General features: G+C 32.6%; 3 protein-coding genes across 3 annotated transcripts in view; all 3 read left to right on the top strand.

The window, feature by feature from the left end:
- LOC126700617 (uncharacterized) overlaps nt 1-13528 on the top strand; it is a 36967-nt gene extending 23439 nt beyond the window's left edge. The window contains exons 8-12 of the mRNA XM_050398836.1: nt 8856-9563; nt 11290-11928; nt 12398-12764; nt 13178-13337; nt 13435-13528. Coding sequence (XP_050254793.1) covers nt 8856-9563; nt 11290-11928; nt 12398-12764; nt 13178-13337; nt 13435-13528 — 1968 coding nt within the window. The remainder of the gene's footprint in view (nt 1-8855; nt 9564-11289; nt 11929-12397; nt 12765-13177; nt 13338-13434) is intronic.
- A 3360-nt stretch (nt 13529-16888) lies between these two features.
- LOC126700616 (uncharacterized) lies at nt 16889-20467 on the top strand. Its single transcript, XM_050398835.1, has 4 exons — nt 16889-16906; nt 17008-17724; nt 19622-20260; nt 20450-20467. Exons 1-4 carry the CDS (start codon nt 16889-16891, stop codon nt 20465-20467), a joined length of 1392 nt encoding a protein of 463 aa, XP_050254792.1.
- A 72-nt stretch (nt 20468-20539) lies between these two features.
- LOC126699354 (uncharacterized) lies at nt 20540-22496 on the top strand. The gene is made up of 2 exons (XM_050397107.1): nt 20540-21224; nt 21681-22496. The coding sequence occupies exons 1-2, from the start codon at nt 20667-20669 to the stop codon at nt 22401-22403; spliced, it is 1281 nt and encodes a 426-aa protein (XP_050253064.1). The 5' UTR covers nt 20540-20666; the 3' UTR covers nt 22404-22496.
- The last annotated feature ends 4153 nt before the right edge of the window (nt 22497-26649 follow it).

Below are 26649 nucleotides of genomic sequence, written 5' to 3'. Positions count from 1 at the left end.
ATTTGAATTTTAGAAAATGACATTTAGATAGTATTCTCATGCAATATTGATTGTGGAATTTGGATTTCAGAAAGATTTCCAAAACATTTAGGGGAAATTAATTACTCTTTTCTTTACCCCCTAAACTATATATCCATTTAATACTTATTCTCCTAAACTATGATAACGTAAACTTTCCTCTTTTAAACTATACCATTTTTATACTTACCCCCTTAAATTATGAGAATGGAGTACACACTTACTTTTCTAAACTATTACCTATTGGGTGGAGATCAAATTAAGTGTTAAATGGGTAATAGTTTAGTGGGTAGGTGTAAAAGAGGTATAGTTTAGGGGGGTAAAGTGTAATTTTACCAAACATTTAATAGAATACAAAGAGATACCAAGGATTTACGTAATTTGAATTTTGGCCTCCATCCATGGATGGAGACGAGGAAATTTCACTAACAATGACTACCTAAGCCTATGGCAGTCGCAATGTTTTGAAGAAGAATAATTCTTTTATCAACAAAATACTTTGGCTCTTTAGACAAACATATATGGTGCAACAAACCTATCTATTTACCTGTACCTAGTCTTTCTCCCAATAATAAGATTCACAAACCAATTAGCAAAATCTCCATAGAGAACAAATCTAAATGCCTAGGTAGCAAATTAACCTTGACTCTAAAGAACAAATCCAAATGTCTAGGTAGCAAACTTTGTCTCTAAAGAATAGGTCCAAATTCCTAAGTAGTGACCCTTGTTTGTGTAGAACAAATCCAAATGCCTTGGTAGTGAACCTTGGTTCCGAAGAGCAAATTTTAATGCCTAGGTAGCGAAATTGGCTTTCAAGAACTAAATTAAATGCTCAAGTAGTAAACCTAGGCTTTAAAGTACAAACCTAAACTCCTAGGTTGTGAAACTTTGCTTTGATACCAATTTGTTGTAAAAGTAGAAAAGTTGATATCAATTTGGTGTCATAGTGGAAGCCTAATTACCAATTTGATGTAGGAAGTGGCCTTTAGATAGCATTCCCACACAAAATTAAATGCAGAATATTGGTTTTGGAAAGATGCTCAAAATATATATATATATATATATATATATATATGAAACAAAGATAGGAAAGAAAAAATAGGCACAGACATACACAAGAGAGAATACCAAGAATTTATGTGGTTTGTCATTTGACCTACATCCACATATGGTGATTAGAAGAAATTTCACTAGTGAAAAAATAATCCAAATTTCTCTCTCTATCAATACAAAGTTTGGGACCAAATATAAAGGTTGGGACTACATTGCCCATCCACAAATTCCCATTCCAAAGAGATCTTTCACTCTCACATTTTGCCACACCACGCTCATCTCTGAAACAAGTTGCATATATTGAGGAGAACACTCTTGTACTCTTGAGGAGGTTAGGTCTAATTTGTTGAATTAGCAGAATCTCTGTTACCAAAATGTTGAAAAAAAAGACAACAACAATTGTTGAAGAGAACAAACTTTTATTTCAAACTAGTCGCAGACTCATGTAATGCGTGAAATATATATATGTTATGTAATAGGGTGTAATATATAAAAAACAACAATTACTTCAACTCTTCAAGTATTGTCTTTTTTGTTTTTAAATATTTCCACAAGTATTTTTTTTTTTTAATCTTTACAAATATATAATTCTATTATTTTTGGAATTGGTGTGTTTGATTAATATTTTTTTTAAGGTGCACCATATTCTTCTAACTTTTATTATAGTATGTTACGTTTGCCTAATATACAACTAAATTTTATAAGTTTCGAGTTTATTATTCATATTTCTCATCTTTTAACTCTTAAGGAATAAGTAGATTATCATGGTAATCAAAACTTATCACAAAACTATAATGTTATCGGAACCAAAATTAAAATGAAACCATAAGAATATATAAAAGATAGACATTATAATGATTTAAGGCTCAAACAATTGGTAGGCACATTAGAATTTGTAACCATGTTGATTTTATTTTAATATAAACTCAAATTCATATTTAAAAAAAAAAAAAAAAAACCAAGTATTAACCCTAACAAAAAATCAACCAAAGCTATAAGAGGGATTTGTGATGGGAAATTTAAAAAACATAACACTAAAACACATTAAAATAAAATAAAATAACTATCTACCTAAATTTGAGTTATAAAAAAGAACAAAAATCTACCAAGAGAGAGAGTACTTATAGTTTTTGTGTAGAAAAAATATGGATTGAATTGATGAAATGATATCAAATTTATACAAAATAAGACGGGGAGAAGAAGAGTCAAAATAAAAGAAAGAGGAAAGGATGAAAGAAGTTAATAGTAAAGTAAAGAGTATTTGGGAGATAAAGAGGCAATGAGAGAGGAGAAATCCTAGAGGAAGTGTAACAGTAAATGTAGACTAATGGAGAGAAAATTGTTTTTGTTTTTGAGTAAGAAGAATTAAAGTTTAAAAAGAGGGAAAAAAAAAGGTTTAAAAAAAGTGGATAATTTGGCATAATAATAGAGTGGAAAATTTATTGCATACATTAATATTTATATATGTTATTTTTATAAAATGAAAAAAAAATAACAATATGGCCGCTAATGTGGCTCAAAAGAAGCGCATCAATAATAAATGCTACAGCTTTTAGATAGATAGAGATAAGGCGAGGAGATCACACTTGTACATTGACACAAGCTACACTCTCTTATAGACACAGGGCAACTCACTTGATGGACACCACTCCACTATGCACACTTCACTTTTGTAAAGACACATGTATATTCTAACAAAGGCTTGCTGCTTATGCTACGCACACAAGTGAGAACCCCTTTGGTCCTATTTATATTTGCTGGTAAGTCAATTAAGGGAAATTATTGTGTACTCTCAGAGTACCATAAATATGTATTCCCTCCTCTCACATGAATGGTGAGTCCTACTAATTAAATTCATGGTGGGACCCACCATTCATGTGAAAGGAGGGAATACGCATTTATGGTATATTAGGAGTACCTAATAATTTTCCGTTAGTTAAACAACCAACATTTAATGTAACGCCTTGAAGTCATAAATATTAAAATTCTATTCAATCTGAATAATCTATAAAAATATTAAATAAATACAACCAGCAATTTAAAATCTCATCATAATTGTCAAAGCTCTAATTTCACCAAAGATAAAACATCTTCAAAATAATTTTCCAGTACAATATTTAATACCATAAAAATAATAATAAAATCCCTAGTTCCACAAAATAATTTGTAACTGTTGTCTTCCAAGAATCTCTACTCCAATGATCCCTCTAATATATTTACAAGGGAAATAAAAGGGGGAGGGGGGTGAGATGACTTAATAAGTGGAATTCACTAACATTGGGGTGTGGGAACGAACCTTTTAAATAAATAATCAATACGACAAAGCTATAACTTGTAAACCATCTATATTTTAACATCAAATATTTCATATTAAAATACCATAATATTGTGAGCCATCATGATATACCAATACCATCATATAAACAATTTCCTAGACTTTTTTCATGGTCAACATTTACACTCTGTTGTCAAGGTTGTGCTATCCTGTTTATGGGATTGGAACCCCTTTTTCATTTCCTTTCTTAAGGGTGGCTCCTTTGGAACCTAAAGATGCATTGTCTTGCTAAGGAGCTCTTTTTTCGGATCCTTAGTAGTATACTCCCACGCTAAGGAACTATCAAACGTGCACTGTCCTTTTTTCTAAGCTAAGGACTAGCTACAATATGATTGTCTCTTGCTAAGGACTAAAAACGACACTAATCTTTTAATCACGATTGGCCATAGGATTTCAAAACAAATCAAAGATGCTCACAACAAATAATCTAGTCATAATACTAAAAAATACAAAGATTTATCCACACATATAAGTTAAAATAAGTTTAAGTTATCGCACAAGTTTTTCATATAACAAATAGTCAACGTTTCCATACAATGTGCACATCAAACATTTATAGAATATCAACTTATTTCTTTGTTATAAGAATAGTTTGATAATCAAAATTGTTTTGGGAAAACCCCAAATTAGTAAATACCACTTACCTCTTATTTGCAAAAATGAAATCAACCACCCTTGAGTTACAATAAATCAGTAGAATTAGAACCTAGCAACACCAAAAATAGGTCTATCAATACATGAATTTCCCACTTAAAAATCTATTTTCACACTTAAACAGTTTAATCCTGGACAACACTGATATTTCCAAAATTTTCCATTTATTTACTTACTGTCCAGTTCACTTTCAGCTTTGACCCAAAAGTTCTATTTCACAAACTTTCACTATCTATTAATTGGCATGAAAGTACAACAATTCTATAGAACTCTAGCATTTCATTATATGTCTAGCCATCATATAATCTACTATTCCTTAGAAGCCGCATGTTATATTCATATCTAATTGATCTAATATTCATATCTGATCAATCTAATAGTAGAAGCCACATTATATTTTTATCTGATCAATCTTAGAGCCTACGGAGGACCCTTTCATGAAATACAGCTATATGCACTATGCCTAGTCTAATATAATAAAAATCATAGGACACCTGTTACATTAATATAATGATAGGTTGAGATTCATGAAACCAATGCCTATTCTTTTATTGGGTACCAAAATAATAGATGCACAAACCCATGTCTTCCTATAAGCGTGGGGACAAAATACTAGACCTGGAAAAATTCCCACTTTCTAAATATTCCAACTTTCTAAAATTACAACAAGACAAAACCATACTTGCAATTCCCGCGCACAACCGTTGAGAAGAAAAATATGCCCAATCGTGTGCTGCTGCTAAAAAGAAGGAAACATCTTATTTATATCTATATGTATAGTTCAAGAGGTAGTTCAAGAGGTAAAGGGCTAGGGTTTTTTTAAAACTTATCAATGCCCATATATTTACTTATGCCATCTTTCTTGGGCCTTTTATTCCATAGTAATTATCTTATTTAAATATCTTGGACCCAAATCAATTAAATCCATTTAATTATGGGCCTCCTCTTAATTTATATATGAATTAAATTAGTAATAAAATTATGGGGTGTTACATTAAATGTTCTAGTCCATTCCTTTACTGATAGTAAAATATCTTTCACCAATGCTTCAAGCTTCTTTTTTTCTTCTGTCTATACAGTTCCGGCCCTATAGGTTCTAGCTTCCTATTTATTTCTTGCCCAAGACACCCAGTACAATACATAAAATTGTGGCTGAACTTTTCTTTTCCAAAGAGATCTCATGCATATAGAAATCCGGGGGGAGAGAGATTGATAGAGAAACTCTAGAAATTTTTAAGGAGAGGCAGCGCTTGATTTTTAACATGATCTTGGGCGTGCAACTCAAGCAACTTCTATATAATTGACAATGCGTGCAAAACAAATAACACGCATTTAATGTTGGCTAGAAAATTCAAGCCAACCATCTATTCTGACAATGCTATGTAGGCTTGAAAATTCAAGCCACATTCTGACTAGATATCGATTTTCAAAATGATGTGAAAGTTACAGTCTAATAAGTATTGTAAAAATACGTGTGTATAGTATTTATAATGCAAAAAATTTGTTTGGTGTCATATTTTTAATAATATATATATATATATATATATTTTTTTTTTTAAGTGAAAAGACAATTAAGTGTTTGGTATGAGTATGTGTTTTTAAGAAAAAATGTGTGTTTTATGTGCTGTCAACATCATCTGATGTTTTAAGTGTTAGGAAGGTCACTTACAAGGTCCAATTTAGGAAGGTTCAATTTACTGGCTTGGTCACTTACAAGGGTGTTGATAAGGGATTTGGCATTAGTTTTACACTTTTTTTGGTAATGACCTATTTTTCCACACTTAAAACATTTTCTTGACATTTTAGGTATGAACTTTTCTGATGTTTTAAATATATATTTATATTTATATATTTATATATTTGGCATAAATACACTTTTAATCTCTACATTTTGACCATATTTTTTGGTCTCTACATTTTCATTTCACCATTTTTAGTCTCTAAACTAATTAATGTGTGTTATATATATATATATATATATATATATATATATATATATTTGGCGTAAATGCACTTTTAGTCCCTACATTTTGACCCTATTTCTATTTTGGTCCCTACATTTTCATTTCACAACTTTTAGTCCCTAAACTAATTAATGCATGTTATTTTAGTCATTTCCGTCAGTCAACAGATGGAAATCACTAAGGTGACTAACGGAGGGATTAAAATATTAATAAAAATTCACTGTAGCAATAAAATAAAAATTAAAATTAAAATAAGAACACACCAGAACATAAAAACAAGAACAGAAACCCAGATTTGGCTCAATGTAAAATATTTTCAAGTGAAAATATTTTTTAGAAATGAAAATGATTTCAAGTGGGTGGGTCCGAATATTATAATAGGAAATCTAAATATATAAACCAAATCAACAAAAAAACATTAAAAAAAAAATTTAGTGTTTCTCAAAAATAAGCATTGATCGTGAGAAAGGGAGAGGGAGAGATAGATTGAGAGAAAGAGAGAGGTAAAGGACCACAGATTGGTGGGTGGGTCTGAAGGAGATAGGCGGGTGGGTCTGACAGTGGCGAGATTGATGGGTGGGTTTGACAGCGACGAGATCGGTGGGTGGGTCTAATAGCGGCGAGATCGACGGGTGGGTCTGAAGGAGGCAACGGCGATGAGATTGGTTTGTAGATTAGAGATCGTGTTAGCTTCTCGCCGAACGTTGAGCTTCTTTACAACAACCTTAACCTCATCGTATCGAATCTGTTTCTCCAACTCTCTCTCCGCATCCTTCTTCACTCCATCGCTCCGGTCACCAACGATCCGATCCCATCACCTGGGATCAACGTCACCACGTGTGGAGCTCCATCACTGGGTTTTCGCAGATCAATTAGTGTTGGTCACGATCTCTCTAACTTGGGTTTGTTTTTCCATTTAGGTGGTGGTTTGTTTTAAATTTCTAGGTTTGTTTTTTTTCATGTGGGTTTGATGATTTTTCTGGGTTTATGGGTTTGATTTGTTGGAGGTTTTGGTGGAGGATGGTGTTTGGATATGGAAAATGTGAACATCGCTGGTGGTGGCCGTGGCGTGCAGCAAGAGGAGAATCAATTGCCCATGAGTGGGTATCTAGGCTTGTTTGAAACTTACATGAGTTGGTATCTGGGTTTGTTTGAGACTTGTGTGACTGAGTTTGTTCATATCTGGGTATCCTTGCTCTTGTTCTAGTTTTATGAATTTTATTTGCTGGAGGTTTCGTTGTTGATTGTAAGATGAGAAAATCTGGGTTTGAGTTGTGATTTTGAATATTTGGGTTTCTGTTCTTGTTTTTGTTTTTATGTTCTGGTGTGTTCTTTTTTTAATTTTTTTAATTTTATTGCTACAATGAATTTTTAATAATATTTTAATCCCTCCGTTAGTCACCTCAGTGATTTTAGTCTGTTGACAGATGAAAATGACTAAAATAACACGCGTTAATTGATTTAGGGACTAAAAGTGGTGAAATGAAAATATAGGGACCAAAATAGAAATAGGGTCAAAATATAGGGACTAAAAGTGCATTTGCACCTATATATTTTGGACTCACAATTTTAAACATTGAAAACAGTTGTTTGAACTCCCTAACCAAACCGAGGAGTCTTCAGTTTTGAAATATTTAAGCTAAATCTCATCTCTTCCATGGGCCAAAATTGGGTTTTACCCCTTTTGCCAGCAAAATGCCCTATGTTTGAAACTATTTAGGGATGTACCCTTGTTTTGAAACTCGATTTATCGAAAATCAAGTTTCTTGAAAAATTTTGGATGGAACTCGAGTTCCATGCAATTTTTATTTATTTATTTATTTTTATTTTTTAAGTTTGATTGCCTATAACTCGATTTTTAGAAAATCGAGTTTAAAACATATGCATATTCCTAAATAGTTTCAACCATGAGGTATTTTACTGGAAAGTTTGGCTGAAAGGGGTATATCCCGATTTTGGCCCTCTTCCACAACTTCTCTAATAAAGTGATGCTTAATAGATATATGCCTTGTTTGATTAGAGTAGATGTGAGAGAAAAAAGAGAGAAGACTGAAGATTGAAAAAAGAGAAAGAAAACATATTTTAATGAGAGAAGAGAGAGACATGGAATAAACTATATATATTTCATTTTGTTGCTACAGTAGTTGCCAAAGATGGTAGTTTATTATATCTAGTTTGTAAATATTTTAAACTATAGCACCACCAATGTAGCATGCTTTTTAGTGTTTTGAGTGCTAAAATAGAATTTTAGCTATTTTAACACTACCAATGTAGCACGTTTTTAGTGTTTTGAGTGCTAAAATATAATTTTAGCTATTTTAATTAGCATCATCAATGTGAATGCTCTAGAGACATAGCTTAGCTCTAACCAATCAGATGATCCATTGCTCATCTAGTTTAACACCTTTAACTCCATTCATTTTCAATATAGTTTATTTGTCCACATTCATCTAATCCATACCACTAAAAGTCTACCAAAAATATTGTCATTCTGGAACGTGAAAAATAATATAACTTATGGTATGATTGGAGCTGGAGGATCTAAATTGAAGATAAATTAAAAGTAGGATCTAAATTGAAAATAAATTAAAAGTTGAAAATAAATTAAAAGTTAACGGTCTAAATAAAGCTTTATTTATAAGTAAATTAGACTTGCTTACAAAAATTAAAATTGAAATGAAAAATAAAACTTAATATATCGAATTGAAAATATGCCAAAGTTAAAAGGTGTAATTTATAATTTAGCCTAAAACATAATGTAACTTTATTTAATTGATTTTAAAAAAATAAAATAAAATCATTCTTGACTTACATATCTATATGTTTTCCAGAAAAATTGCGAAGATGGGGAAATTCTCCACGGCTATTCTGCTGAGCGTGAAATCCCACAGTGGTTTTGCAATCAAACTAATGGGCGTGCAGTGAAATTACCGCAACCTCAAGAGTTGTGTAATGGTCCTGATTTGATGGGATTGGCACTATGTGGTCTTTTTCACTTTACCCAGCATCCAACTGCTGTTCTTAAGAATCTTGATTCGAGAACTTTTAATCTCTTAAGATTCCAATGTTTTTTGGAGACCAGCTCTTCCCCCATGCGTTCAGTGTGCAATGGACTTATAAGTGAAGACAACGAACTCATTTCGTTAATCCAACGTTCATTCATTTGGGTTTTGTTCATCCCATATATGGCGCATTCACATCTGTGGAGTCAAAGCACTTGGTTTAATTTCTTGTTTTCAAGCAATAGTCCAGATTTATGTGTGGAAAGCTGTGGGATCAATTTAGTATACCGGCACAACATGGAAGAGTTAACACGTATAATGGCACGATGCTCTGCCCCGTTTGATAGGTTGCTTGACAACACTAGCGATCCCAAAAAAGTATACTATATGTGGGACAACTTTCCAGGGATATTCATTGAAGCTACGAGCTCTAGTGAGTACCTACACCCTAGGTTATTCATTTCTCAAGGGGACACTAGTGTAACTGCACAGTATTCTTATCATGAGGATGACCCATACCCTGATAACCAGTTCCGGGTAAGAATTCTTAAGTCTGGAAAACTTTTCATTTGGTTTTGTATCCGTTATATGTTTGGGAAAATTACATAATAAGTCCAATGTTTATGACATATTTCAGATTAGATCATATGTTTTTAATTTTGTCAATTAAAACCCCAAATAAAATTGAATTAATTTGAACCTTATGTCCGTCTCCGTTATTTATGTTCATTATTCTTGTGTTTTACCGAAGTTCATAAATCAATTTGGCAGCCAATAAACATAGAGGGTAGAAAAAGAAAGCTTCATTTAGAGAGGGAAAGCTTCACATAAAGTGAGAAAGTGATTGCAAAAAAATTGAAGCCGAATACCTAGGTGAAACATAGTTTTATTAATGGTTTCATGTTTCTCTCGACTTCATTAGTTCCTAGAATAATGGAAATGAATAGTGGAGGTTGATAGGGTTTCAAATTGAAATAATTTCTTAAATTATGGAATGTTTTTGATAACGTCATAAACTTTTCTATAGAAGAGCCATATGGACCCGTCAGAACTAGTTGTCACGTAGAGTGTTCACCCTTAATGGGTTGAACAGTTTATGTTCATGCCCAAGTGCATTCCTAAATTTGGGATTTTGACTCTCTAAATTAAAAACTTGTGACCTAATTTGAAACGAGATATAAACTCCAGACATTTTATATAATTTCCCCTTATGTTTTAAACTTGGGCAAAAAGTGTGTTTCCAAATTGTAACTCACGAGGTTCTATTTAAAAAAAAAATACTTTTATAAAAGCAAAACTACGTTTTTGCATTGTTGTTTTCAAAACAGCATTTATTTATTTTTAATAGATTTTATCATATACATTTTTAAATTTGTTTTTTCAAAATACACATTTTAAAATAGCTAACCAAATAAACCTTTAGAGTCCGCTTAGCATTTTGATTTCTTGAGGGGGAGAGGGGGAGCGATTTTGAATAAAAATGAAAAACAAATGGCATTTTGTTTTTATGCAAATCATGTTTTTAAAACTGGAGAAAATGTGCATTTTCAAATTGTTGCTCATGGGGTTACTCTTTCAAATTAAAATTGCTAGAAAACAGTGTTTTGGCACTTCAATTTTTCACAACAACATTTTCACAAATTTTACAAAACAAATCAATTGCATTTTTAAATATCATGTTTTTAAAAATGTAACTTTTAAAATTGCAATTTTGTTTTTTTTTGTTTTTTAAACCGCGGGTCTAATTGCTAGAAGTATTGTAAAAAAAAGGAGAAATTATTTGCTAGAGTGCACTTGAACACACTTGTTAATTGCTTATTTGCTAAAGTACCATAAGAATCAAGAGAGTTATTTTTGTGTGAGGAGCCCACCCAAAAGAGTTCAAAGCTCTAAAACTGGGCTTTCTCTTTTGGGGCACTTGCAAAGCGTGCTTTTAGGGTATTAGTAGCATCTTTCCTAAAATAGAATGGCGTTTTAGCTATAGTTACTTCCTATCTTTAGGGAGCACTATTCATTCCTTAAATACTTAAATATTTGTTTATTGTTTTTATGTTTTGATAGCTGTGATAAAGTAGCTGTGATAAAGTTGTTCTGATAAGAGAAATGAATAATAAAAAATGTGTGAAGAAATAATATTTAAATAAAATAAACCTTATCCTAAAATTGGGAGAAATTTTATCGAACTTGCTATCACTGCTATTACTAATTACTATATAGCTAACGTGCTTTCATTTGTTTTGTTATTTTATTTTATTTTTTTCAGTACTTTCATCCGTCCACTCCGTATAATTTTTGCTTCCCCACAAGAAGAACTCTAAAGTGGTTTAATCATCAAAGTCGTGGGCACTCAATCTCAATTGACATAACCTCAAATTTGTACGATGACAGTAATTGGATGGGGTTAGCACTATATGCATCGTTTTCTATTGATAAGGATGACACCTTTTTTAAAAATATGGTTTCAATTTCTTCACCTGATCGATTCCTATATTGTCAATTCGAGTTGAGTAGAGGTAGTCTGGATCAAATCCTTGTTTGCCGCATCAATTGTGAAGAAAACGAATGGTTACTTAATCTATTTGGATTCAGTTGGATATCCTACATACCAGGTGAGGCATTTAAGGATGTGTTGAATCAGTGTGACCATATGAAGGCTTCATTTGTAAGTGATTGGCCAAGTGTGATAGTGCAAAAATGTGGGCTTCGTCTTTTGTACCAGCATGATCGGTTACAATTTGAGCGAGAAGTACAACATTGCAACACCTTGATTTCTGCATTTCAGGATTTCGTACGGTGGTTTCGGAAAGAAGGAATTGTGCATTATGGTTCTGACATAATTTCAGAAACACCCAATAAGCTTTCTTATTCTATACATCTACGTAAACCTAACAAAATGAAGCTGGTAAGAAATTTGGAGTATTTTCTTAGGAACACAATGATTTTCATGGTCCTTTTTACAACTATTGAGTGTCATGTTGTGATTGATGTTAATAAAATTAATGTAAGTGATGTTACTCCAATTATAATATGTTACGTCCACAATTGTAGAAGAGATTGTGAAAATTATTGTTTCCTTAACATTACTATTTACATTGCTTGAAATGCAGGATGAACACTCCCTCTAATTTTCTACCCTGGTCTGTGACTCAAGTGCATACCTTATTAATTTTTATTTTTTTGTTTTTTATTTATTTATTTATCAGGGCTTGGATGGATGCACACCTTATTTTGGTTGTTTCCCTCCTGTAGAAATTTTACGTTGGTTCAGCCGTCAAAGTAATGAGCCCTCAGTGACAATCTATGTGCCAAAATATTTCTACAATGACATTGATTGGATGGGACTTGTTTTATGTGCTAATTTTTCAATCCAGGAGCATCAAACTGCAATACTTGAAAATCCCAACTCAACAATTTCTCACCACCTTATTTGTCTTTTAGAAACTGATGTAGCCGGTTCGGAGCATTTACTTGTCCATCTCACTAATAATGAAGAATTCATATGGCTAGATACAGAAGGGCAATTTCTTTGGTTGTCCTGTATTTCACGTGGGATGTTACCAGATGAGTTCAATCAATCTGGTTGCATCAAAGCTTCAATTATAAGCGATTGGCCAGGTGTGATGGTGCAAAAATGTGGGCTTAGTTTCTTTCATGTGAATGATGACTGGTTTTGTGAGATGAGATATCATTGTGAGAAGGAATATATATTTCAAAATTTCATCAATCAAATGACAGCAGGTAAGTTGAAAATGAAGCAAGACCATAATGATGAGACAGGACCTAGAAGAACTAGTAGCTCCAATGAGGACCAAATTCACCAAGAAATTACAAGAAGGCCTATTGATAAAGGGGAAACAAGTGAAGTTAAGGACCAACACAACCAAAGCAACCTGCTGGTAATTAATAAACTACCATTTATCTCAAAAGTTTAGCTCATTGGAAATGATTAACTAAATCATTTAATCATTATTCTAATACTTCTTCTTAGATGTAGTTCAAATTCTCCCTTGATAAATGGGGCCGGCACATAAGATTTTTTAATTTTTTTAAATAAAAGGTAGAGTGGAGACATATATCAAACTTAGATTATTTACTCTAATACCATGAAAATGCTCAATTTTACGATTATTTTTATTTCTTGGATATGATAGTGCACAATTTTAAAGTGCAAGAGAAAGATCTGACTGAGCTCGAACAGGTAGTAAGCAATGATTATCTACATCTTGGAAGTTCCACCAAAGATAACTCGGTTGTATCATGTCAAAGATATTCCACGCTGAAGGAAAGTCTCGAATCATTGCTTTTAGGATTGTATCAGGTCTACCCTCATTCTTCACAAAGCATCAATATTTATCTATTTCCATTTTTTACTCACTCATAGAACACTATATATTCATGTATTTTACAGGAAGACTGGGCGAAAAACCACAAATATGATTATATCATCCCTTATATTACAGTTCCTGCCTGGTTCCGTAATCATCGTTTTTGTTCCAGCATAAGAATTAGGCTACCTGAAAATTTGAAATTCGTTGAGAGATGGATGGGAATAGCTGTATGTGCTTATTATGCTATAGACAAGCAACTAGCTGGTTATGATGACCATAAGGATTTAACAAGTTTTCTCTGCTTTTATAATCCTTTGCCTAATCATCAAATTCGTCTCACACGTCACAAAGTTTTCCAGGACTCTGAAGACATTTTTGTGGATTCAAAACATCGGATTTTAGTATATTATATACCCCGGACATCATTACGGTTGCGAGAGTGTACTCACATTGGGGCTTCATTTGAACCTAAAAATCCAGGTGTGCAGGTTAAAGAGTGTGGAATCCAACTTGTGTTTGAGCAAAATGTTGAAGAGTTTGTGCAGACATTGGTCCAGTGTATGTTAAGATGTCCGGATGCCTACCATGAATTTTTTTATCGCAATCTGCTGTCACATCAATATGAAAGGGAGTCATGTTTTGACAATGGAAAAGATAATGGTTGCTCTTCCTCATCGCAAAGGTCAACATTCACTGGAAACGATTTTGTTATTGTATATGATTGTATCATTTATCCAATATTTAAGATTTTTTTTTATACAACAAATTTCTAAATTGAATTAAAGATATGTTATTTGATACTTGCAGGATGCGTCAACCTATGCCAAATATAGCAGAGCACTGTACCTCTCCAGAATCATTTTCAAATCCACAAATTGATGTAGGGACGTCAAGAAATTTTAGTCCCTCTGTTACTGGTTTTCTCATACCAACTAGGAAAGCGCAACATGGAAGCATTATGTCAAGTGAATCTTCTATCAAAGCATGTTTACAGGTCTCTCTCTCTCTCTCACAAGTGAAAACATGCACGCATACACACACAAAAGAAACCCTAGGTTTCGTAACATACATATGTAAGATGATGTATGTGCAAGTTAAGTTTTAAAGAATGCCTTAGAAGAACTTCTAAAACTCAACAGTACATTTAAATATCATCTTTTTAAAGGATTATAAAATTGGTGTTTTCATGCTATCAAAAAGGGGGGGAAAACAAAAATGGAAGGAAAATAAGGAAAGACAACATGAAAATTACGTGGAAAACCCCAAGATTAGGGATGAAAAAGCCATGGTGGGATTAAGGATTGTTATGTCCTTATCCCTGAAAGATATTTTATAACCTTTTCTGGAAAACCGACTTTACACCGTCTCTTTTGTACATTTTGTATCCTTTCTGTCATTCAACTCTTTTTTTTTTTTTCCCTATTCTCCCCTCTGCTATTCGAATACCTAGGATGCTCAATAAACGCTTTCCTCTTATAGTGCGAAAAATGCTTCTGGCTATACATGGACAAGTGTATTATTCCTATTGCCCCTCTCAAACCCTAAGTACAACTAATCCATAGTACCAATCCTTCTTCTGGATGAGAGAGAAAACATGCTGCATAGAGAATGAGCTAGGAGAGGATGGTGCCAAGTGCTACGAAGAGAGAAGACCAAAGATTGAAAAAAGAGAGAGAAAACATATTTTAATGAGAGAAAAGAGAGGCACAAAATAAATAATTTTTTTTATATCATTTTGTTGCTATAGTTGTTGCCAAAAGATGGCAGTTTACTATAGCTAGTTTGTAAATATTTTTAACTATAGCTCCAACAATATAGTATGCTTTTTAGTGTTTTGAGTACTAAAATAGAATTTGAGCTATTTTAACACCACCATTGACATGGCAAAACGGGTCAGAATTTTTTGACCCGACCCGAACCCGATTTTTTTGACCCGAAGCAAAAACGGGTTGACCCGTGACCTGAACTGTGTTTTTTGCGGGTCAACCCGACCCGACCCGCGACCCGACCCGAACCCGAACCATTTTTTTAAAACTTTTTTTTTTTGGTAAAAAAAATAGTGAAATTAAGACAATATTGGTTTAATTGTTTATTGTGAGCTTGAAGGAAACAATTGATACATTTACATAACTGCATGCAAATTAATTGAAAAATAAATGGTTGAGCATTCTGTAATGAATAAAGATTTTTAGATATGAAATAGCAAAGAACATGACAAGATAATCTGGTTACAGTAAAGGTAAAAATAGATTTAAAATTGTAGATATGTGTGAGACACATTCACAAGTGTGAAAATAGTAAAGCCAAAGTATCAAATTAGTATAAATTATGAATGCTTAGATCTATTTTTTAACAATTTATGTTCAAAATAAACTGCTTCTCAAAATAAATTATGATATTTCCTAGAGTGTGAGCTGCTTAACAATGATATGATCTTCATAAAAGATACTAGGTATAAATAAGTAAGCAATCAAACTTTAATGTATATCTCAAATTGAAATAGAGTGTCAACTACAATTGATAATAAATTATAAAATTAAATTTTAAAATTGTAACTTTCTTATATGTTTTTATTCTTTATCAAATGAATTATCCAATAAGTCATTTGTAATTTTTTTTTGGAATGTTGATATTGTGTAAAAATAAAACTTTTATATTTGTTTTACTTATATTTGTGTTGTTTTGTTTTAGATAGCAATGTTAGGATTTGTATAATTTTAAAATTATTGAATAAGTATTAATAAGTTTAATTGAGTTTATTCTTGATATAAGTAGTGAATTCAAAATAATGCATTTTACATCAAGTAATATGTTGCATAACCATCCAAATGGCAAATACATATTGTTTTCTTTATAAAAAAAAATATAAAAATAAAAAATAAAAAATTTCATGTGAAAAATACGGGTCAACTCGACCCGACCCGCAACCCGATTGACCCGAACCCCTTTTCAACCCGCTTAAAATGACCCGTTTTTGACCCGTGACCCGTTTGACCTGTAACCCGATTGACCCGACCCGCCCCGCCCCGCCCGTTTTGCCATGTCTAACCACCAATGTAGCACGTTTTTAGTGTTTTTGAGTGCTAAATATAATTTTAGCTATTTTAACACCACCAATGTGAATGCTCTAGAGACTTAGTTTAGCTCTAACCAATCACTTGACCCATCGCTCATCTAGTTTAACACCTTTAACTTCCACTTAGTTTAGCTCTAACCAATCACTTGACCCATCGCTCATCTAGTTTAACACCTTTAACTTCCATTCATTTTCAATATAGTCTATTTGTCCACATTCATCCAATCCACAGCACTAAGTCTACCAAAAATGTCGTCATTTTGGAAAGTGAAAAATACCATAACTTATGGTATGATTGGAGGGTCTAAATTGAAAATAAATTAAAAGTTAAGGATCTATAAAAAGCTTTATTTATAAGTAAATTAGACTTGCTTACAAAAATTAAATATGAAATGAAAAATAAAACTTAATATATTGAATTGAAAATATGCCAAAGTTGTTTCTCAAAAAAAGAAAATATGTCAAAGTCAAAAGGTGTAATTTATAATTTTGCCTAAAACATTATGTAACTTTAATTAATTGATTTAAAAAAAAAAAAAAAAATCATTCTTGACTTACATATCTATACGTTTTCCAGAAAAATTGCGAAGATGGGGAAATTCTCCACGGCTATTCTGCTGAGCGTGAAATCCCACAGTGGTTTTGCAGTCATACTAGTATTGGGAATTCAGTGCAATTATGGCAACCTCAAGAGTTGTGTAATGATCCTGATTTGATGGGATTGGCACTATGTGGTCTTTTTCACTTTACCAGGCATCCAACTGCTGTTCGTAGGAATTCTGATTCGAGAATTTTTAAGTTTTTCCCATTCAAATGTTTTTTGCGGACGAGCTCTTGCCCCATGCGTTTAGTGTGCAATGGACTTCTAGGTGAAGACAATGAACTCATTTCGTTAAATCAACATACATTCATTTGGATATTGTTCGTCCCATATACGGCGCATTCACATCTGTGGAGTCAAAGCACTTGGTTTAATTTCTCGTTTACAAGCTCTAGTGCAGATTTATATGCGAAAAATTGTGCGATCAATTTAGTATACCGGCAAAATATGGAAGAGTTAACACGTATAATGGCACGATACTCTAGCACTGCCCCATTTGATAGGTTCCTTGACAACACTCGCGATCCCGAAAAAGTATACTATATATGGGACAACTTTCCAGAGATATTCGTTGAAGCTACGAGCTCTAGTGAGTACCTACACCCTCAAAGGTTATTCATTTCTCAAGGGGAGACTAGTGGAACTGCGCAGTATTCTTATGAGGATGACCCGTACCCTGATAACCAGTTCCGGGTAAGAATTCTTTTGTCTGGAAAACTTTTCATTAGGTTTTGTGTCCATTATGTTTGGGAAAATTACATAAAAAGTCCAATGTTTATGACATATTTCAGATTAGATCATATGTTTTTAATTTTGTCATTTAAAACCCAAAATTTATAAAATTGATTTAATTGTTCTTGTGTTTTATGTTCATTATTTTTGTGTTTTACCGAAGTAGGTTCATAAATTAATTTGGCAGCCAATAAACATAAAGGGTAGAAAAACAAAGCTTCATTTAGAAAGGGAGAGCTTCACATAAAGTGAGAGAGTGATTTCCAAAAAATTGAAGCTGATTAAAAACTTGTGACTTAATTTGAAATAGGATAAAAACTCTGGACATTTTTATTTAGTTTCCTTTATGTTTTTAAACTTGGACAAAAAGTGTGTTTCCAAATTGCAACTCACGAGGTTCTATTTATAAAAAAAATTTAAAAGCAAAATTACGTTTTTGCACTGTTGTTTTCATAACAACATTTTTTTTTTTCATTTTTAATAGATTTTATCAAATACTTCATTGCATTTTTAAAATTGTGTTTTCAAAATACACATTTTAAAATAGCCAACCAAATAGATCTTTAGAGTCTGCTTAGCATTGTGATTTCTTGAGATTGGGGGGGGGGGGGGGGGGGAGCGATTTTGAATGAAAATGAAAAACAAATGGCAGTCTTTCTTTTCTTCTCTTCTCTTTTCTTTTCTTTTTTAAGCAAATCTTGTTTTTAAAACCGGAGAAAATGTGCATTTTCAAATTAAAATTACTAGAAAACAGTGTTTTCGCACTTCAATTTTTCACTACAACATTTTCACAAATTTTATCAAACAAATCAATTGCATTTTTAAATATCATGTTTTCAAAAACGTAACTTTTAAAATTGGGATTTTTTTTTTCAAACAGCGGATCTAATTGCTAGAAGTATTGTAAAAAAGGAGGAGAAATTATTTGCTAGAGTGCACTTGAACACACTTGTTAATTGCTTATTTGCTAGAAGTACCATAAGAAACAAGAGAAATTATTTTTGTGTGACGAGCCCGCCAAAAAAAGTTCAAAGCTCTAAAACTGGGCTTTCTTTTTTGGGGCACTTGCAAAGTGTGTTTTTAGAGTACTATTGGTAGCAAATTTCTTAAAATAGAACAGGGTGAATATTGGTAATCAAAGCTAAAAATACCCAAAAATCAACCCACAGCAGCTTCCTATCTTTAGGGAGCACCATTCATTCCTTAAATATTTGTTTATAGTTTTTGTGTTTTGGTATTTGTGATAAAGTTTGTTTTGATAAGTGAGATGAATAATAAAAAATGAATGAAAAAATAATATTTAAATAAAAAGAAATAATATGTCTATAATATTTTCACAATATTTTTACAATAAATCTTAAGTGGCAGGTTGCTATTGTTGGAGCAAAAAAGTAATCTTAGTGTTAAATTCAAATTTGAATCAATAACAACTAACCACGTATGATTTATTGTGAAAATATTATGAATATAACACTTCTTTTAAATAAAATAAGGTTTAGAATAAAGAATCTATATGGGTTAAAATGGAGAAGTTATTTGGTATTAAATAATACCATGTTAGCAGTATCAAAATTCAATAAGTGTAAGACATGTCAGCAAAAAATAATTAACTCACTAACAAATGAAAGACATATGCTAATGATTAGTTATTTTCGTATACATGTCTCTTGTATATTGGATTTTGATATTTGATATAAAATATTTTTCTTTAAAATGAAAAGTAGTTGGCTAAATCAGGAAAAGTAGGTCTTTTCCTAAAATAGGGAGAAATTTTAACTAACTTGCTGTCACTGCTCTTACTAAATAGTTAGCGTGCTTTGGTTTGATTTGATTTGTAATTTTATTTTATTTTTTTCAGTACTTTCATCCGTCCACTCCGTATGATTTTTGCTTCCCCACAAGAGGAACTCTAAAGTGGTTTAATCATCAAAGTCGCGGGCACTCAATCTCAATTGACATAACCTCAAATTTGTACGATGACAGTAATTGGCTGGGGTTAGCACTATATGCTTCTTTTTCTATTGATAGGGATGGCACCAATTTTAAAAATATGGTTTCAATTTCTTCGCCTCACTTCCTATATTGTCAATTCGAGTTGAGTAGTGCTAGTCTGGATCAAATCCATTATTGCCGCATTGACAATGAAGAAAAACTATTGTTATATATTCAATATGGATTCAGTTGGATATCCTACATACCAGGTGAGGCATTTAAGGATATGTTGAATCAGTGCGACCATATGAAGGCTTCATTTGTAAGTGATTTGCCGGGTGTGATAGTGCAAAAATGTGGGCTTCGTCTTTTGTACCAGCATGATGAGTTACAATTTGAGCGAGAACTACAACATTGCAACACCTTGATGTCTCGATATCAGGATTTCAAACGATGGCTTTTGAATAAAAAAACTGTGCCTCGTGATGTTGACACGATTTCAGAAAGAACTGAAATTTCTGGAGTGAATGGTATAACTATTACAATTCCTGAAATTGAGCAGCTGGTAAGAAATTTTGAGTATTTTTTTAGGAACACAATGATTTTCATGGTCCTTTTTACATCTGCTTAGTGTCATGTTGTCATTGATGCTAATAAAAGCAATGTCAGTGACCAATGTGAAAGTGATGTAATAGAAAGGATTGTGAAAATTATTATGTCCTTAACATTACTATTTACATTGCTTGAAATGCAGGATGAACACTCCCTCTAATATTCTACTCTGGTCTGTGACTCAAGTGAATACCTTATTAATAATATTATTATTTTTTTAATGTCAGGACTTGGATGGATGCTTTGAATATTTTGGATGTTTCCCTCTGGTAAACGTTTTACCTTCCTTCAGCAGTCAAAGTAATGAGCTGTCAGTGACAATCTATGTACCCAAATATTTCTACAATGACATTGATTGGATGGGGCTTGTTTTATGTGCTAAATTTTCCATCCAGGACCATCAAACTGTGATACTCGAAAATCCCAAATCAAAAATTTCTCACCACATTATTTGTCTTTTAGAAACTGATGTAGCCGGTCCAGAGCATTTACTCGTCCATCACACTAATAATGAAGAATTCCTGTGGCTAGATACAGAAGGGCAATTTCTTTGGTTGACCTGTATTTCACGTGGGTTGTTACCAGACGAGTTCAATCAATGTGGTTACATCAAAGCTTCAATTATAAGCGATTGGCCAGGTGTGATGGTGCAAAAATGTGGGCTTAGTTTCTTCCATGTGAATGATGACTGGTTTCAGAATATGAGATTTCATTGCAAGAAGGAATATATATCACAAAATTTCAACAATCAAATGACAGCTGGTAAGTTAAAAATGAAGCAAGACCATGATGATGAGACAGGACCTAGAAGAACTAGTAGCTCCAATGAGGACCAAATTCACCATGAAATTACAAGGCCTGTTGATAAAGGGGAAACAAGTGAAGCTAAGGATCAACACAGCCAAAGCAACCTGCTGGTAATTAATTAACTACCATTTATCTCAAAAGTTTAGCTCACTGGAAATGGTTAACTAAATCATTTAATAATTATTCTAAAACTTCTTCTTAGGTGTAGTTCACATTCTCCCTTAATAAATGAGGCCAAAATCTAAGATTTTTTAACTTTTTAAATAAAAGGTAGAGTGGAGACGTATATCAAACTTGGAATATTTACTCTAATACCATGAAAATGCTCAATTTTACGATTATTTATATTTCTTGGATATATGATAGTGCACAATTTTAAATGACTTTGCATTGAATTCAGATTTAGATTTGTTAAATTAAATTTGATTTATAAAATGAATCAATTTCAAATGGAGAGAGATCCTATCACGACAAACTACAATTTATCTCAAAAGTTTAAGATGTTAGGAAAAATTTTAATTTAATCATTTATAATTATTCTAACACACAATATTTTTGTTTTACAGGACTTTGATCATCGCCTTGTCCATAATTTTTGTTTCCCTAAATATGAAGATCTAGGTTGGTTCAGCAATCAGAGTGATTTGCCCTCGTTGACAGTCAATTTAATTAGAAATTTGTTCAGTGATAATACTTGGATAGGATTTGCTCTATGTGCCTTTTTTGAATTGAACGAGGATCAGAATTCCATCCTAGACATTCTTGATTCAGAAACTTGCTACAACCTTATTTGTCATTTCGAAACCAATATCGGTAGTGTGAAGCCTCGCCATATCTATTGTCCAACTAAGAAAGATCTCATGCTGTCACAAACAGGTGGATTCTTTTGGTTGTCCTATATACCACGCGGGTCGCTTCCAGAGTGGCTGAATCATTGCATCCTTGCTAAGTTTTCATTTGCAACTAACTGCCCTGGCTTGACAGCGCAGAAGTGTGGTCTTCTTCCCTTGTACAAGCACACTGGGCAGAAGTGTAGCCATGGTTTCTCGTACAAGCTCTGTGAGAGAGAGTTCAAGGAAATATTAACGTACCACGTGATATCCTTGTCTGATAATTGGAATATCATCTGGAGATTGACGATTGATAATACAAACAGGAGGAGGCAAAAACACGATAATGAAGCAAGACCAAGTACAAGTGGCAGCTCTAATGAGGACTCTCACCCTGAGAGACGGACGGAACATGTTGATCCCATGCTTAAAGACAAGGGGAAGAGAGTTCTAGAATAATTTCTCTTATTGTTTCCATCTCAGAGGACTCAGTCGAAATGGAGAAAGTCCATTTTGTGATTAAGATTTTAAAATTTTCTTTTCTGAATCTGGTCATGTATTTATATTATTTTTTTATAAATAAGATATCCAGATCTCTTAATATTCTCTTGAACATCTGCAGTCCCCCGTCCCACACACTGGATTATTACAAAGAAAAATTCTTTGAAGGTGGTTCCAAGATGTTGGCAGGAAGTTTTGAACTTAGTATTTCATTGATATCATGAAACCTTTTGAACCACTTAACCAACCCAGCCCCTTGAGGTTATCCTAGTTAATTCCTAATGGATCTATATGCTTTCCTAGGAGATATTTCCTAGTTTTCCTCTCTAGAGTAAAACTTGAGCCACAATTTCAATACTGTTCTATAGAAGATGTCTTGGGCAAGAAACAAGGAAGAGATTAGAAACTAGAAGCCTATAGAACAGGAACTATACGGACCGAAGGTAAAAGACACTAGAAGCTTGGTAGTATTTTACTGTTACTTAAAGAGTTGTGTAGAAATATCAAAGCCGGTGGCTTAACCAACTTAAAACTAGCATATATAGGAGGAAGCTAGGTAGGGTGCCCATTGTGTGTGAGAAACAAAACACCAATTCCTAGTGTGAGTGTCCAAGTGTCTATATAAAAGTGAGTGTGCTTACTGCTTAGTAAAGTGCATAGGTGTTCATTGAGTGAGAAGTGAGTGCAAGTGAAATATTAATTTGAAGTGTGTCTAGGACCTTGAGGTACTAGTGTGTTATTATTAATTTGAAATAAATTTTTGTTTGTTCTCTACTCTTCCATAGCTCAGCTCTAACTAATCAGAAGGCCCCTCTTCCATTTGTTTTCAATGTGGTCTATTTGTCCATATCCATCCAATCTGCACAACTAAGTATACCAAAAAGGTGGTCATTTTCAGGGAAATTTATTAGATACTTCAGAAGTATATTCTTTTCCTCTCACATAGGGTTGGACTCCATGGTGAGTAAGACCCACCCCTATATGAGAGGGAGGGAGTATACACCTGAATTACCCAATAATCACCCCCTTTTAAGTGCCTTGATTCCAACAGATAGAACTTATTTATCTTGGTGCTATATATATATATATATATATATATATATATTTTAGTGAGCTTATCCACACGCATCCAGTCAACTACACAAGATTGATTATGATATTTGAAACTAAATAGAGGGAAATACAAGAAGCTAAAATAAATGTCAAATATGGTATGGCACAGCCAAATAAATATCAAATTGGATTTATAAATTGAAAAAAAAAAAAAAAAAAAAAAAAAAAAGGCCTAAAAATGGCAAAGGAATAAACATAAAATAGAGAATTCCAATAACAAAATAACCACTCTACCTTTGCATCATTGGACAAACTGAATACCATGTCCTGGATATATAGTGGAGGAACAGAACCAAACACTTCTCTAACCTCATAATATTTTCGGGTGAACAATAAATCCAAGTTCCTGGGAAAAAAAAATGTCATGAAGAAGAAATTAACCACAGACAATGAGAATAACATTACAATCTCCACCTAAGCTATAATTATTGAGGGAGGACCTCCCAATCCAAGAAAGCCCCATAGTACACACTTAGTGCTCAAGGCCACCGATATTATCAGAATCAAGATCCTACACAGGATTAGTGGAGGGACTTTGTGGATTGGATCAAGATTAATTATAAATTTATAATAACATAACATATATGTTATGTTATTAACACAACTTTTACACCCTACAGGACTACATCTCCACTAGCTAAAGAAATATACATTTTTTTTTACAGAACAAATTATCCAAAAGTTCATTAGTTATCAACCAAGTACCAGAACTATCAAATATAAGCAAAGGAAAATGTTTCCAAATTCCAACACCATAATAAGTTAATAAATAAAATGTAATAAACTAAATTTAATAAGTTAAATAGTTTAACTTAATTACATAGCTACTTCAAAAATAAAAATAAAAAGTGAAAATATACTATTGGCCGCTAAAATTTGGGTCAAGTTCTACTTTAGTACCTGAAATTTGAATATTTAACGGCATGTACGAAAGCAGTCATGAAGCTTTAGCCACCAAAGTATGATAGTAATGCAAAAGACAACATGCAGTTAACATGAGTAGAAGCAGGAAATTAAGCATTTCTACTGTATAGTTTTGACTGAGAAAATCTAATCAAATTTACTGATCTTGCTTTCTTGACTGCTTTTGTTCTAACACTGTAGCCAAATACAGTGGGATTTGAAGAGGCAATTTAGACATGTAGTCTTGGTTTATGAAATAAATGCCACATATCTAAAAACTAAAATGCATGAGGCCCAACATTTACAGAGAATAATGGCTTTACTAGGTAGGAATGAATTTGCCCAATAAGCTCAAGTTCTAGGTAGGGGGTGAAGTCATGGGTTCATGACCAATTAGGTGCATTACCAATAAAAAAAAAAAAGAAAAGGGAATCTGGAGAATCCAATTGAGAGAGACATCATACCGAAATGGCGTGGGAGTTTCAATCAATCTTTTTCCGTAAAAACGACGCCGTTATTTGAATTACCCAGATGACGACGGTTTCTTTTTTCTTTTTTGGAAACGCCACCGTTTTAAAGGCCCATGTTTTCTCAGCCCAAGCAGCTGATCTTGATTAAGCCCATTGACAGGCGATAGATAGCTTTCAATCTCTCACTTAAAAACGGCTAAACCTTACTGGGTCTATTATCGTTCTTTATAGGCGAACTTTATCTTTACGTCCTTTCCACCACTAACCTGCGCTTATCATCGTTTTCCTCAAAATCTTACCAACTACTTTGAACAACAATGGCCATATCATAAGATTCTTATGATATGGGGTGGGCTTTGAAGTACAATATTGTAGAAGCAGGAAATTCAACACTTCTTTCAGGTGTTAAAATCACCAATTGAGGTTATGCTGATTCATCTCATGGGATGAGGTTTAGTAGGGAGTTTTTTGCGCAGGGTAAATGACATCTTTTGACCTTAATTATAACCTTAGAATTATCAAAACGCACGATTGATCATCCAAATATTTAACTTTATTTCAATGTCTTTATCGTTTGTTTTAGCATCAAACTTTTAAATACTAAATACTATCCTTATTACTATTTTTCAGTTTAGTTTAATTTATTTTCATGCAACATTATTGCAGATAGATCAAATGACCAAATGTGTACAGATTTAGGACAGTATTATTGCTTCCTTGTAACTAACAATGTAACGGTATCTATATAACTTTTTTTCCTCATCTTTGAACTTTGAGCTATATAAATGGTATTGAAGGTTTAGAGATTATTTAGAGGAATGCATTATATTGGCTATTCAATTACAATCAACAGCTAAGAATCAAGATATTATGACTTTCGAGTAGAGTTGTAGTGTGCCTTTGTGTTAGAACCTATTTCTCTCTCTCTTGTGTGTGCGCTTGTTTTTTTTTTTTTTTTTTTTTTTTTTTTTTTTTTTTTTTTAGATTAAATAAGGTGGTGTGTGTATACTATATGAGCAAGATATGATAGAATTTGAAAAAAATTCAAGCCGATAAAATTTCCTGGACTTGATCATTTTCATGATACTGATATGAAATCTAATCACTCTAATTTTCTCAATTTTATGATTTCAATATTGTACAAGATATCTTACTATTCTTCCCTAAACACCATATTTTTGTATTTCTTTTCTCAGTCATTGAACATTTGAACACCATGTATTTGTACATTTTACAGGGAGACTAGACACATGATATCATCAATATATGATTATATTTTTCGCAAATTACAAATCTGCCAATCTGATTAAGTTATCTACGATTGTATGAGTGTTGTTCTAAGCGATTATTTTTTAGTCAAAACACATGAAACTTCCATCTTCTAAGATCTCAATTCAATAATTTCTCACCACTTTATTTGCTTTTTGGAAATTGACATAGTTGGAGCAGCGATAGAACTTCATATCCATTCAAAAATGAAAGAAGAACTCATTTCTTTAGATATTGAAGTTGGATTCCATGTTGTTGGTTTTCAAATTGGTTTAATAAATGCAGTTGCTTACTAGTTTCCTCCAATATTTCAATATTCTCATCGTAAAGAATTTGTCGTTCTATTTTATAGGCAAAATACAAAAACGCTATAAGAATTGAGTAGTAATTTGATCACACTATATACGTTTACAACTTTAAAAATTATATGATAGAATGACTGATATAGA

The sequence above is a fragment of the Quercus robur genome, chromosome 9 (genome assembly GCF_932294415.1).
Source record: "Quercus robur chromosome 9, dhQueRobu3.1, whole genome shotgun sequence".
NCBI classification, from domain to species: domain Eukaryota; kingdom Viridiplantae; phylum Streptophyta; class Magnoliopsida; order Fagales; family Fagaceae; genus Quercus; species Quercus robur.
The sequence above is the reverse complement of the archived record's forward strand: the minus strand, read 5'-3'. Positions and strand labels throughout refer to the sequence as shown.